At 41.8% G+C, this 14,894-nt stretch overlaps 2 protein-coding genes across 2 annotated transcripts in view; one reads left to right on the forward strand and one right to left on the reverse strand.

The window, feature by feature from the left end:
- Positions 1 to 284: 284 nt before the first annotated feature.
- Positions 285 to 1,771, forward strand: rln1 (relaxin 1). The gene is made up of 2 exons (XM_085793719.1): positions 285 to 734; positions 1,095 to 1,771. Exons 1-2 carry the CDS (start codon positions 539 to 541, stop codon positions 1,442 to 1,444), a joined length of 546 nt encoding a protein of 181 aa, XP_085649845.1. The 5' UTR covers positions 285 to 538; the 3' UTR covers positions 1,445 to 1,771.
- Positions 1,772 to 2,143: 372 nt separating this feature from the next.
- The window catches only part of jak2a (Janus kinase 2a), a 36,162-nt gene continuing 23,411 nt past the window's right edge, over positions 2,144 to 14,894 (reverse strand). Inside the window, exons 11-24 of the mRNA XM_085793718.1 lie at positions 13,995 to 14,116; positions 12,769 to 12,903; positions 12,579 to 12,666; positions 11,655 to 11,782; positions 11,422 to 11,560; positions 10,335 to 10,486; positions 9,832 to 9,982; positions 9,569 to 9,702; positions 8,978 to 9,167; positions 6,177 to 6,301; positions 5,771 to 5,943; positions 5,215 to 5,332; positions 4,878 to 4,991; positions 2,144 to 4,264 (exon numbers count right to left, since the gene is read on the reverse strand). Coding sequence (XP_085649844.1) covers positions 4,157 to 4,264; positions 4,878 to 4,991; positions 5,215 to 5,332; positions 5,771 to 5,943; positions 6,177 to 6,301; positions 8,978 to 9,167; positions 9,569 to 9,702; positions 9,832 to 9,982; positions 10,335 to 10,486; positions 11,422 to 11,560; positions 11,655 to 11,782; positions 12,579 to 12,666; positions 12,769 to 12,903; positions 13,995 to 14,116 — 1,877 coding nt within the window. The 3' untranslated portion in view covers positions 2,144 to 4,156. The remainder of the gene's footprint in view (positions 4,265 to 4,877; positions 4,992 to 5,214; positions 5,333 to 5,770; positions 5,944 to 6,176; positions 6,302 to 8,977; positions 9,168 to 9,568; positions 9,703 to 9,831; positions 9,983 to 10,334; positions 10,487 to 11,421; positions 11,561 to 11,654; positions 11,783 to 12,578; positions 12,667 to 12,768; positions 12,904 to 13,994; positions 14,117 to 14,894) is intronic.

The raw sequence follows: 14,894 nt of genomic DNA on the forward strand, positions 1-14,894 counted from the left end.
CAAACTTTTGCCTTTACAGAGCTTCACGCTGTGTTAATAGAAGCTTATGATTCTTCACAGTTGTTTCTGAGTTGAGATAAGTTAGTATGTGTAAATTGATATAAAACTATTCCCCTAATGTTACCTCAGCAAAGAAATAACCCCAAGTACGTCACTCTCATCAATCTGAATGACGTGTGTGTGAGGACGAAGGAAGGAGGGAGGCAGAGAGAGAGGGGTGGTGGGGGTGAGAGTATAGGTGAGTGAACTAGTGACTTGGACTATAAAAGCCTGTGTCCACTGACCAAGAAGAGGAAACCAAAGTCGGCTCTGCAGCACCAGACGAGACAAACTGAAGCATCTTTTACAAGTGGAGCAGAGTCAACAGGCTGTAGCAGAAACAACACAGCTGAAGAAAACCATCAAGGAAAGAGAAGGAAGGATTTGAAAATCAGATCTGAGGTCGGAGAGAGAGCAGCTGACCCACCGGTGCAGCTCAAGACACGAGACGCAGCTCCTCCTGTTGAGTTTCAGGACGAGTGAGGAGAAAAACACAAAGATGCTGTGGAGATTGACTCTTGCCGTGGCTGTGGTGTGCGTCGGTGGCATATGCAACTGTGTGAAGGCTGATGTAATGAGCAGACTGATCGTACCGAGGGACTACGGGGTGAAACTGTGCGGGAGAGAGTTCATCAGAGCGGTCATTTTTACCTGCGGAGGCTCCAGGTGGAGACGATCCACGGACGGGGACTCAGGTGGGTCGAGATCACTGCAAGTTCCTTTAATTGTTTAATATGTGCACACTTACACCCAAAAGTCTGATGTAGCTCAGAAATATTGTGAGGAAATACATTTTTGAGTGACACTAAAGTGGATTGAATAGTAGAAGAACTATAATGAATCATTTTCATATTTTTTTTTTTATATTTGTGTGATTGAAAAGTACATGGTGTGTTATTACACATCAGAAGGTTACACGTTTCCGTTTGACAGCTGATGAGCAGAGCCTCATATTTCAGCACCATGGTCAGCTCATGTAATTGAATATGACCATTATATTTCCATTTGTCCCGTTTGTCCTTGTCGTAATCATTCATCATTTTTCCTTCCTCCAGACCCTTTCCACTGGAGTCCTCGCAGCGACGTCACAGTTGAGGACAACCAGCACACCTGGCAAAGCGGGGCAGAGCTCACGGAGAGTCGCTCTCCTCTCCACGTCGCCCCCTCCTCCTACTCCCTGGCGGACCTCCTGGCTCTTTACGGGGCCATAGGAGAGAGGCCGGCCCTGCTGGAGAAGCCGCAGCCGGCCTTAGTTTTAGGTGACCAAGACAGCAGTGCGGCGGCGGCGGTGGCGGCGGCCGAGTGGCCCATAGCAAGTAAGAAGAAGAGGAACTTTTCTCTGGGTGTGGCGGGGATGTGCTGCAACCAGGGCTGTACCAAGAATGATATTGGACGATTGTGCTGAGGAGGAGGAGGAGGAGGAGGAGGAGGAGGAGGGTGGGTGGGTGATGGCAGTGGGGTCGTGACATGAAGGTGGTTTGATGGACAGTAATAGACAGCTGAGGAAAGGATGTAGGTGGTAAAGAGGAAGGAGAGCGAGTTCCCGTCTGCTGGTTAATAGGCTGTAGTCAGCTCTTCATGTCTAATTGCACACATCACTCAAACTTAATGTCTCATGTCTTATTTATTCTTCTTTCATATTTTGTTTTAAAAAAAAGAAGAAAAAGATCCTGTTCTGTGTGTACGTTGTCCCCCTTCAGCATCCTTGACAATAAATTTTAAATACTGTGTTAATATGAAAAGTTGAGCCTATCATTTATTATCTAAAACACGTGTTTACATACTGTACTGTAGGTGGGAAGGATTTGGAGCAATTTCCATATTCTTGCCTGCAGAAAGTCTGACTAAAGTACGTTCATACTAATGTTGCACATAAATGTCATTTAGGCTGTGGTGAAAACATTGTTGCCCTCTGTTCACAACATTACACTTGCCTGATCATTTTCTGTCAACACCCTGGAGGCAGCACTGCAAACGAGTTTCTCTCTTCTCTTACCCACTCACACATATCTGACCCATAACCAAACCCACAATACTTAATGTGACTTAAATGTAAATGGGCACAATGTGATGAAGCCAAAAGTGCAATTTAAACAGTCGATAGTACTGCAGAATGTTTAGTTTAATAAAAAGTAAATATATACACATATAAATGTATCAAAGGCAGCTGCATGTTGCCACCACATGAGAAAACCAGGTTTCATTTCATTTCGTTCACACAGCAACAATCTAAATTTGAAATAAATGAAAAATGACCAGTTTTATCTCATTTGGATGACTTTGACTTTGGATAAAAACTATTTACACATTTCACAAATACTCATATTTGATGTTGCACAGCAATGCACATACTGTATATCACTTTAATAGATGTATGAGTAAAAAATGATTAAACAAAAAAATAAACAAACTTGGAATCTTAGTCAAAGCAAACACAAAATTGTATTCACAACAGACTGAAACAAACAAATGAGACATTTTGTGTGTGTGTGTGTGTGTGTGTGTGTGTGTGTGTGTGTGAATTGCCTTTTATGGCATGAAAAAACCTCTGATGTTTTTCTTCCTTCATTCTTTTTTCTCTTTTCTTTCTTTAAGTCAGGAAAAAAAACAAAGATGCCCCTCCACAACTTTGAGTTTCCTCTCACCAGTTGGTCTCAACACAGGTCACAGTCACACACAATAACATTTGGCTTGTAAAGTTGTAAACATTAAAAAAAATAAAACGCCAAAAAAAGAGAGAAGAAAATCCCTCTTATTAGCACTGACAAATTTACGATAAAGAATATAATGCAAATCGTAACACAAACTCTTTGACATTTTAAAATTGATAAGAAAATAATGACTTGAACAAAAAGTATGTTTTAAATAAAACCTTGAGTTTCCCACCTCGCTTCATTACTTTCATCTGGCGCTTTTTTTACATTAGCTATCTACAGACAGATAGTAAAGCCTTTTAACGTTAAAAACATCAAACTGTATTTATAAAATATATATTTACCCATTTGTAATTAATCACGTGGGCAATATCATCATTTCCCAACACAGCCTGTATCCTTCAAAAACTAGAAGGGCACTGTGTGAGTCTGCGATATGACACTGTACTGTCCACTCAGCTCTTGAAGAGCTTCATGAGTAGTTATTGCTATCTCTCTGATATATTGTATTGTTTCCATGTTGTAAACAAAGAACACACAGTTTGTGTAAAGTATCACCTCGTTGTAGATGGATGGTGTATTTGTAGCAAACCACTGAAAGGCTCTTTGTCCTGTTTCATCGACTCCGAAAAATACAGAATCCTGTTTAATGTGCAATGAATATCTATAAAACACACGTCCACTGTAACAGCAAACATCTGACTCCACCACACGTAAAGATCTTCATAGTGAGTCTCCTCCTGATAGAAGTACAGCTGCCTTTCATCTTTAAAAAGTATCAAGCATGAGTCTGTCTGGGCGTCGGAAGGAGGAAACCTGTGCAGTCCCACTCCGGGTTCAGATACAGTCAGATGGTAAACAGTCTGTTTAGAATCCCATGGTCTCTTTGGTTTAAGAAAATAAGTTGGTGCTCATAAAAGTACAAAACATGAAGAAAATGCTGCTTGTTGTTTTATCTCTACATTTGTGGCACTGACATTAAGGCTTCAACATTAAACGCAAGAACTTTAAGATACAGAAAATCTTGAATTACTCCTTTCTCCAGTCAATGACTGAAGAAATACCAATATGTAGAACACAGCATGCCCCATATGACACAGAGATGATGATGATTAATCCCATCATGAAATGTTCTTGAAGGCATCAGTCAGGTGTAGTGTAGTAATCAGTCTGATCTTTTGTATACTTCGTGGCCACAGAAAGCAGTGAGTCATCTGTGCCAAGTAAGTGGATATTGCCGCCACTCCAGTGTCTTAATTTACGCAAACGTTAATTAGGCTGGCAGGCAGGGCTGAGCACCGAGAGGGGAAAAAAACACACAAGTACACCTCAGGCCGGGGACTGCGTTGCTGCCGTAAACCCACGACATCGCAGAGACGGCGGTTGTTCCGTTCAGATCTGTGAGGACGGACTCGCCTGGAGTCGACACCTACGGTTCAAAGGTTCAGGTTCGTGAAGGCCGCTCATCCGTCCTTGATGTCTCGTACTGTCTCCACACTGTGGATTAATGTCTTGAAAGTAGGCCTCAGTTTCGGGTCACCGCTCCAGCACTCAGTCATCATCTTGTGAATCTGAGGGGAAACGTCAGAGGAGCAAAGAATAGAAAATGACGACAGGTAGAATTAATGCACAAAGGCAGGTTTGCAGTTTCTGAAGGGGACAGAGTCTTTTTTTAGGCTCGGATGAATTGCCATGAGATTTGATGAATGCTATCGACTTCAGTTGATCCCCTGACTTTTCCTCTAGCACCACCATGAGGTTCAAATGGTGGTGTGAAATGTGAATAAATCACTCTGGTGATCCCTTAAACCTCCCCATCTCTTTTGACTTTTCCCATCAACCGGTCAAAATTTTGATTTGTCCGGACATTTGGTTACAAAATACCAGCAAAAATGAATTCCCATCAGCCTCAGCTGTACTTTGTGTTTAGTGGTAATTAGCAAATATTAGCAAACATGATCAACTTTACACCTGCTTAGCTTTGCTGTATTAGTAATGTCACTGTGAGTATGTTAGCATACTGACAATCACTTTCCTGCTGGACCTGATTTGGTGCAATTTCTGAAACAACAATTTTAACTTCACATACAAGCTGGGTGTTTAGATTTGCCTTGAATTTATTTGTGAATAATGGACATTTCATTTTAACATTAATTGAGGCACTCAATAACTGATGTCACTAACCTCCTTTGGGCAATTATCAGGAGCCGGTAACCTGTATCCTTGTTTGAGCAGGTCAATCAAATGATAGACGATCATCTGACCCTGCTTCTCGTTTCCCATCTTGTCCATAAACACCTGGAACAGAATTTTAAATCAAAGCACCTTTAGTGAAACTATTGAAAAATTAAAACTGAAATCCTTAAGTACATCACTGTGCAACAAAGAAGAGTGCTCAATCAAGTGATTTCCTCAACACTGTAGTACAAACTAATTACAGGTCCATTGTTTCATAGCTTAATTACATTCGTCAGTCAGGTGAAAAGTTGAATTGTAAAAGTAAACTGATAAAGTGTGGTACCGCTGGTGGGCTGCAGTTCTTGTCACTGTAGGTGAAGAGTTCGTAGAGGACAACGCCGAAACTCCAAACATCTGATGCCACAGAGAACTTGCTCTCCGTCAGTGACTCTGGAGCATACCTGGATTCAATATTACAGTAATTAAATATATATATATAAACAAGCAGGCAGATATGAATGCATGAAATGAAAAGATGCTCAAAAAACAGTAAGATTTTCTGCATTTTTAAATCATCAAATCTTGTCTGGTTAGATAGGTAAGGTATGTAAAAACAGCAACTAAGAGACAAATCTTCATGCTCATAAATTTCAACCAACAAGAATATGATTTTGAATTGCTAACACATTGCTTCATATTTATTCTAGATTGGTATTTTAGATTTGCAGATTGTTTTATTGTTTTTTAAATGTTTACTGTCTTCCTGTCTATTTACTGTCTGCGAGAAACACAATTTTGATTCTCTTATTTCCCGTACACTGTACATATTGTGGAATTGACAATAAAGCTGACTTTGACTTTGACTTTGACTAACAGACGTGTGCATGTGTCATCCTCACCAAAAGATGGGACTTTCTCCAGGCTCTCTGACAGTGTAGTATTCTTTATCTTGTGGCAGAACCTTGGTCAGGCCGAAATCACCGATCTTCACCCGCATCTCACTCTCCACCAGAATGTTCCTGGTGGCCAGGTCTCTGTGGATGTACCGCTTCATGGCAAGGTAGTCCATACCCTGGATAAGGATAGTTAATCCATGTCATTATTGTGTATTTAGGATTTATGAATATAAAGCACATTTTGTTAGTTCTAGACTAGTTTGAACATCAGACACTTTGTTTTTACAGGCTGGTTAGAGTGGAGTCCAGCTCCAGGAACACTGTTTCAAATGCTCAGTGAACCAGTATGTATGCATTACTGTACAGGGTGGGATGATGAAGAGGTACGTAACATTATGCGCTGAGTCACCTTGCAAATCTGTGATGCATAGTGCAGCAGTTTCATGGAATCAAAGTGGTCTTTGTGTTTCATGAGATAATCTCTCAAGCTGCCATAGGGCAGGTACTCCATGATCAGCCGTAGGTTCCTTCGTCCTGTAGAGAGAAAAAAAGCGTGAGACTTGAGAGAAAAAAACACATTTAAGGGAAAATCGAGATTTATTTGTTTCTTGGACAAATTCACAGAAGCCTGAGGCGGCGAATGTGGAAACTATTATGTATTACAAAACATGCAAGCGTGGTAATATTAAATCAAGACTAGGCTAAAGGAGCTGGTCAGTAAAGATTGCTCTTTCACTTGCTCTACCTGTGTTACTGCATGTCAACCGATCGGGTGAGGAGGTCAAGATTCGTGCTGCTTAAATTACAGTGTTTCGTCATATTGTGCCACAACTTCAAGTTTCCTTATAGGTCATGTATTGAGTCAGTTTTTACAGGTGCAGCAGTAGTTGACTGACAACTGACAAGACGACAGGACAGGACTTATAATCACACCCTTGATTTTTCTGACCAATTGACCCTTTGTTGGCCTTCTGATTGGTTGCTGATCCACCAATCAGAGCGCTTCTCCCCATGTCACATGTTGCACAACATTCTAAGGTTGGACGACCCTGGAATGAAACCCTATGAAACAAGATAGGTAGACAGCAAGTTTTTCGGCAAAAACTACTTTATAATTTTTCAATATAGTTAAAATGTGCCTGGGGTTCCTGCAGTAGCAACTCACGATATCTGGAACGTATTCATGGAGTCATTTTTATCCCATTCCCCAAACCTAAGACATCAATAAACATGTAGGCTACTGTATACATATTACTTTAACCTTCTGTTATGTATTTAGTTGAGCTTAATAATAGGGTTTGGGGTGGTCTACTAGGGGGAGCTGTAGACATAGGTCAGGGGTTAACTGCAAAGTTTTGTTTGTTGTTGTGTGCAGTCCTCATGAGAAGTGAGCCTGTTTTTCCCTGGCTGTATTACTGAAGTGCTATTGAAGCTCATTCATTCTCCAGTCCACTCTCTGGTCGTGTTCATAAACAGAGAAGATCTAATACCTTCAAAGTTATCTAGCAAACGTAACATTACCGCTACTAATGTCTTTTGAACTTTGTGAAGTTTTCATACCTGTCAAGTTTTGGATTTGAAAATAAGGGAAATTTTCCGGCACCCGCCGCAAACAGTGCTGCCACCCCAACCAAGCTCCAGTAGGCTATCTCTTACATTTTAAGACAAGAAAGCTAAAATCACTGGCTTTATGCACAGCTGCACTACTTCCTGATCTTCAGCCAGCCCGTCTGCCATTATTGGACAAACTGATTAATCCAGGTGTGCCTGACCTCAATAGTCACAACAACAATAATGTTTTTTTTTGTTATTTTTCTAACACATAAATGAGGCATTCTGGTGTACTCTGAGGAGAAACAGAGGGAAAAGACAACATTGCTTCATTTTTTTTTCTCTTTTAAAGCAGATTCAGTACTGACTGAGGTTCCTATCATTGTAACTGCAAGAATGGCTTAAGTGTATTAAAGTGAACTCAGAACTGGTTTAGTGTGGAGCTGTGGCTGGTGGGCAAAAACAAAACTCATTTTTAAAAATTGGCCTGGACCAGCCTTTCAAGGCCCCTTTTCCTCTGCTTCACCATGAAGCTCTTTCAGGCCACACTGTCTTCTTCCACAACTTCTGCCCTATTCTCATCTGTATTTTGATAGCTGGAGCTACTGTCAGATCTATATGACAGAAGGCCCACACATGCTTTAGCTTTACTGCTGAATAATTTGAGCAGATATGTCCAGGGATTTTCAGCCTTCTATGATTATAGAATTACCCTGTCTTTTACAGCAGGTAGGCTACAGACACAGACACACACACCTGTTACTCTGCTGTCCCTCTCTGTTGCTCTCTGGACTGGGCTGCCTAGCTGTTCTTTTGGGCATGGACGACACAACTCGACCGGTTTTTTTTACAGTCTATGGTGTGGACGCGCTGGTTCGAGGAGAATACGAGTCTTTTTTTTTTTTTTTTTTTCAACAACCGCGGGTCGACCCGTTACAAGCTTGATGAGCAGGACCTCAGTCAGTGCCGCGGTGATGTAGCCTAGGCTTTGGGCTGTGTGCTCGCACATAGTGACGACGAGCACGCTCATCGTCGCTAACCAAGATAGGATTAGGCTAATAGAGAGTTGGCCACTCCGAGGTAAAAAACAAAACCCAAACGAAATAGCAGCGTCCAGTCCGGGATGCCGCCGGGACTGGCCCGGGGTATTATTATTTTTTAATAACGCGGGTTAAAATACGGGAGATTTACGGGAAAATACTAATACGGGAGGACGGCGGGAAAGAGGGGTAAAATACGGGACTTTCCCGGCCAAAACGGGATACTTGACAGGTATGGAAGTTTTACGAGGAAAAACGGGAGATCGGCGGAGATTAGCTTGTAGCTAACGTTAGCTAGCGTCGTTAGCTACTAGCTAGTGAGTGACCAAAACAATGATTTTACCCCATTTTTCGGAAAAGTCAGGTAATGCCCGTTCAATCGCTATTGAGCCACGTCTGTCCTCTATCATGGACACAATTTTTCTGATGTATAAGTTAATTCAAATTTTCCTTACAAGCAATTTAAATCTGCCTAATTTTCAATGGTTTCCAATGGGAGTTAACCCTTCCGTGACCATTGTTTGTCCAACCTAGCAACAGTAACCGTGGGGGGCGGGGCCTTGACAAAGGGTCAATTCATAGAAGATGTACAGACTTGTCATGAGACGTGTGCGCATACCTGCACTGTAGCAGACGCCTTTGTATTTGACGATGTTTTCATGCTGGAGAGATTTGAGGATTTCAATTTCCCGCTCAAAGTCCCTGAGGTGCTCGGCCGTGCTGTGCTGTAGTTTCTTCACAGCCACCACCTCCCCCGTGCTGTCCTGCAGAGGGTCATACCTGCACATCTCCACACTGCCAAAGTTTCCCTGCAGCAGGGGGGTCAGAGGGAGAAGACACTGTCACATACACAACGATTATGACCTCACCTAGTAGGTAACAATAACAAATTCCTTTTGCAAAACACAAAATATGATGGATTCACAGGTAGAACAATAAATACTGGGAACATTTTTTGTGAATTTATACCTCAGCCAAGAAGTTTTTAGTTTAATCTTTGTGTGTCTTTATCAGGACGGTTACGCAAAAGCACAGAACCAATTTGCGCCAAACTTATAAGAGCGATAGGACATGAGCCAGAAGTACATGATAAAGTCATTTATTATGAATTTCATTCCCTGCTCTTAATTCTGGTGTGTTGTTTGAAAATGGCCTGATGACTCAAGTGTTGTACGTCCACGGTGTGTGTAGCACAGTATCCATGGCTCACTTTGCCCAGCTGCTTGAGAAAGATGAGGTGTCTCTCTTCAAACTGGGCGGGTTCCTGGTTTTCAGAGGCCCACGGGAACCCAAAGCCTCTGGTCCTATTGGGCACCATGTCGCTCTCCACCAGCAGCTCGTAGTCTGCAACACAAAAAGATGCATGAGGCCATTTCCTACATGATCTGTCTGCCAGATGTGAAGAGGATGTCTTGACCTGTATAAGGAGAAAGTCCTGTTTTCTTTTTTTTTCTCCCTCAAACTATCTCTTACCTGGTGTGAAGAGGCTGTTGAGATCTCTGATAACTGCTCTGAAGGACGGCCGGTGCGACGGCTCGTAGTCCATACAGCTGTTTATCAGATTCGCCAGCTCTGTCCATTTGGGAGCTGGGAGCTGGTGCCTGTCCTCGTAGAACAGGTTCTTCTGCAGAGGAAATGTAGCAAAAGTCTTTACGTACATAACCAAGAACATTTTTTTAAAGAACCACCTGCAAAAAGATATGAAGCAACAGCCAGTTTGCTTAACTTAGCACAGTCAGCACATCAGATAAAGCTTTATAATTAAAATGCCACATGTTATTTTTTATATTGGCACAAAAATCCAACGAGTAAATCTGTATTTAATGGTTTTACTCTGGATTATTGGTTTGAGCCATTTCTCAGCTGAGAGCAGTGCCCTTGGCAAACTCCTTTTTCCGCGTACTTTCTTATTTCCTTAAAATGTTGAACTAGTCCCAGTAAAATAATGCTTTCAATACATCCTTTGTATTTAAGACCTTGGAACAATCCAGCGTGCTGAGTGGCTTATCTCCTCCACTGCAGATCTCCCAAAGCGTGGTCCCGAAGCCCCACTTGTCCGTGGCTAAACTCAGGTTTTGGGGGTTTTCAATGCACTCGGGGGGCACCCATGGGATACGCTCCACCAGCACTGATGAACGAACATGTGAAGAAAAAGGAAGAGAAACATGAATGACTGAGTCTGACTGAACAGTTCACATCACTGTTGTTATGTTTGGCCTATGTGCTGCTAACTTCTCTTTTAACCTTTGTCTGTTGCCTGAGAGGTCAGTTTTGTGTGGCTTGGATGGATGCATGGAATAGTTGCTTATATTTTATATATGTCTATATGTCTTTTAGCAAGATCAATATACTGATTATGACATTTTATTTATTCAGTATTGTTTATTCTCTCATATTTGTAAATTGTCGAAATCGGTGTGTTGCGTCTTCATGCTGCTTGCATGGTGATATGTATTTAGGCTACTGTTGTTACAGTATTACTGTCCAAATGTGCTCCTGCTTCTATCTGCTTTGTCTGGCCCGTGTTCATGTTTTGATAATTTTCATTATTGTTGTTGCCTCCTTCTGTGGCGCCGGGTTGATGGCTCTTAAAGGGTCTGGCCTGTGGACTGCAGTTGAAAACCAGCCAGTGGGATAAATACGAGATTAACAGGGGAATTGTTGAACAAAGACTGGCTGGGTGGTTTACATCATAGAGCTGATAGCACTGTGCCTCAGTTCTTAAAAAGTACTTATGGGGGATTTTATTCTTTTATTTTGATAGGACAGCTGGAGAGAGACAGGAAAAGGGGAGAGAGAGGGGGGAAATGAGACTCAGCAAAGGGTCGCCAGGCCGCTGCAGCGAGGACTACAGCCTCTTTATGGGGCACCATAAAAACCAAAGTGACGCCCCAAAAAATAACTTAACAAAAAAATAAATAAAGGAAGGCTGACTGAACCATGTCCCTATCAGCAACTGATACAGGAAAGGAAGGAAAACAAAGGACCAAAAGAACAATATTGGTGAACACTATTCCAACACATTTCTTTTAGGCCAGTACATGACGTTATAGTATATCTCACCTTCTCTGGGCAGGACAGTGATGCTGATACCAGGGTCACTCAGCTTGATAAAGGGCAGGCTGCCTGTCTTCCGATCCTCCTCTCTGATCAATAGAACATTTTTGGCGCAGACATTTCCATGAATGAGGTTCTTGTCCTCCTGTGTGCAGATATGACAGAGACAAAAAATGCATACATTTCATTTCCTGTTTGACATGTGATTCAGCATGTTTGTTGTGTGTCAGTAGTCTTACCAGGTAGTGCATAGCCCAGGCCAGCTGCTTGGCCACCTCTAACTTCCACGTAATGTTGACACAGCCTTTATTCTTTTTCAGGTAGGTGTCCAGAGAACCAAATTTACCATACTCCTGCACCATCATGTCTGTCAGGCAGATGAGTGAGACAGTTTTATTACTCAAACCACTGTATTCAAGATCACAGTTCTTCTATCATCCAGCATAATTTGTGGATGATCTTTTTCTGCTCGTTGTCTGACTTTTTAACCTTGAACCGATCGGTCTTCTCATTCGTTGTGTGTGCTGAACTTTCAGCCATTTCTTCATTTCCAGACAGAGCAGCGTATGCTCATATATTTTCCAGACATTTCACAGGCGAAGCATCTTTTATTCTCTTTTCTGGCACACTTGCCAAGGTTTAGTGCATTGGCATTGCTGACTCCCACTGGTATACTCAAATCATGGGCACTTCTCGGGCAAGGTTTAGTCAAAGTCCAAATCATGGTGTAAATTCAGACATGCATACTCGTTCAGTTTATACCATCCACTGTAATGAGGGCTAAACAAAAACTAGGCCCTATCGATTTGTGTCTTCCATCTTTTATTTCCTTCCTGCTACTTCCCTGACTTCAGTCATGTGGATAGTAAAGGTGTCCTTTGAGGCAGAGGCCCACTAATGAATTATGTTGAACATAAGGGTTTAAAGCCAGTCTGAGTGGAAGGTCAGGGCAGAGTGCAAAGCAAGTCCGCAGGTCAGACACCTTATTTCCTCTCTGTTTGATTCTTTTTATTGATTCCTCAGCGGTGTTTGACTGCCCACACATTGTGCTTTGTCTTGTTCTCTGCACTTCCACACAATTTAAAACATTCGTTTTTAACAGCCACAGGTTGGGATAACCTAAACAGTGTGTGCACATGTGCATAGTGTATGTGTGAACTTACTTTCATCGCCACAAACACACACTCCATAGTTGAGCAGTAAGTGCTTGTAGGAGAGCTGGCTCATCATGCTGGCAGCTTCAAAGAATGACTGATGGAGAAAATCAGAAACAAGAAGAGAAGAGAATTTGATTTGAAATCTTTAGTTGATCAGATCCACTCACCCACTCATTCCCCTGGTTGACAAACCAACCTCTGAAAAATTGCGGTGCGACTTCTCCAGGATCTTGATCACGACGTCTATCTGATGCACCTCTCCGTAGTCTCCCAGCTCTTTTCTCACACCACAGAAGATCTTGGTGAAAGTTCCTTGTCCAAGGCTCTCATTCTAAAAGACAGTTTTAACAGAAGGTTAAAAATCTGCTTTGGAAATGGGGTTGAGTGCATTTTCCAAGTCATAGAGGTTCCTCCCTAATCACTGCTTTCAACCCAAGAGCTTTATACAATGATGGATTACAAAGCAAAGGCAGTGGCCTTGATGACCGCATTTCTTAGTTTAGGATTTCAAAATGAAAATAAAAACTGACAGTCAAGTGCTGCGGCTTGGAGACATATGTCTCGGAAGTGAAACACCCCCTGACATGTGTAAGGAATAACTTACTCATCCATTAACACTTCCTTGTCAGACCAGAAACCAAACTCAATAACGCCTACTTGTGATTCTTCTGAGTCAGAATCTGCCAGAAGCAATTTACAGAGAGCCAACAAAATAAATTAAATAGTAAATTTAATGCCCCAAGCTCTGAAATAATTACAGGATACAACTGAACCCAATCAGGAAGAATCTGCAAAGAAATGAGTGAGGTGACAATATGGCAACAAAGGAAATACCCCCGACTTTAATTGAATGTGTGGTTTTCCTGTGACAAACCTGTCGCAAAAACCTAAAGTGCTCGAACAACAGAAAATATAGTAAGACGGAAATGGACCCAGTTACTGAAGTGAAAACACAACTGACACACTTTCATATGCACACATAATGCACACTGAACTCACAGCCATACACAGGGCCCTCCTATTAATTATGCTGTGCTATAGTCAGGCCATGAACTGAAGAAGTCTCTTTGTTAACATCAACCTCATTAACCCTGCAGGCGTTAGGCTGTTTCCTGTTACTTTTCTACAAAAACAACACATTTGTATATCTTGGCTTTACATTTGATGTTCTTTCACGCCATCATTTCACTAAATATATGTACTACTTAACTATGTGTACATATTATATTTACTTTGTAACTATCCTATAAATCCTAGCCTAGTAACAAGCCGGTGCATATTCTCATTTGCCCAGGTCATAGTATTTCAAAGGAGGTTAAATCGAAAGCAACTGGACTTAGTTATTTGTCTAGGAAAAGCCTAGCAACGTGTTTTTTTGCTGACAGAAAAAGCAAAGTAAGAAGTCAAAGAGGTTTATCTTACGATGACGAGGTCCTCTTTTCGTATCTTGTGGAAGACCATCTGGCTGATGTGTTTGTGGAGGGAAGGGGACAAAGGAACCTCGGTCCCTTGGTTATTTCTACACACCAGCAGGTTGGATTTATCTGCAGAGGTTAACAGTGGACAGGGATTAGGACCCATTACTCACACACACCACATCTGATTAACACTGCAGCAGGTTTACTGCTTTTCCATCTAGCACTTTAAAGATTTGATTAAACATGCAACAGCTGCCAATTCTAAACTTAGGTTGCTTAGGAGTCTTGCCAGTTGGAAACCTTGTGAAGTAACCATTAAATCATTAGTAGTCATTAGCAATCTATGAACACCCCACAGAGACATAATAGTCAGGCTGTGCTTTGCAGTAAAAACCTGCCTTTCTGGCTGTTAAAGGATAAGACTGGTCCTGCTGCAGCATATCATGCAGAGACGTTAACAACAGACTCATCCGTGATTAAACATTTCTCCTAGTCTAGATTTCTCAGGAAGTGGCTTCACCTAAATTCATATGGTGGCAAGATATGAAGATATGTATGCCTTTGGGCGAAAAGGAGATAATGGGAGCATGTGAACGGTAAATAATAAGAGTGAGCTCTGAAAGACCCTTCTTACAGAAGTCAGAGAGCAGCGTGTTAAAGATTAAGAGCTAATGTGCTGAATAAATGTAGTGCTGCGCCCTGTTTCTCAGATTATAACTGTATGCTCTATGCTGTCAGAAGTTGTACTGTAATGTAATCCAGTTTATCAATTACCATGCTGCATCAGTTGGCTTGGTTTGGTTCAATGAACCCCTCTTGTGAATATATATGAACACATCAGCGTTCATGTATATGGTATCGGTCTGTGTACATGACAATAAGCTTAACTAACAGGTGTGGCTGT

The sequence above is a fragment of the Trachurus japonicus genome, chromosome 12 (assembly GCF_045865225.1).
Source record: "Trachurus japonicus isolate A0001 chromosome 12, Traja_1.0".
Taxonomy (NCBI): domain Eukaryota; kingdom Metazoa; phylum Chordata; class Actinopteri; order Carangiformes; family Carangidae; genus Trachurus; species Trachurus japonicus.

Coding starts and splice junctions, on each gene's coding strand:
- rln1 (XM_085793719.1), top strand. CDS start 539: ATGCTGTGGAGATTGACTCTTGCCGTGGCTGTGGTGTGCGTCGGTGGC. Junction 735..1,094: donor ATCCACGGACGGGGACTCAG/GTGGGTCGAGAT, acceptor TCCTTCCTCCAG/ACCCTTTCCACTGGAGTCCT.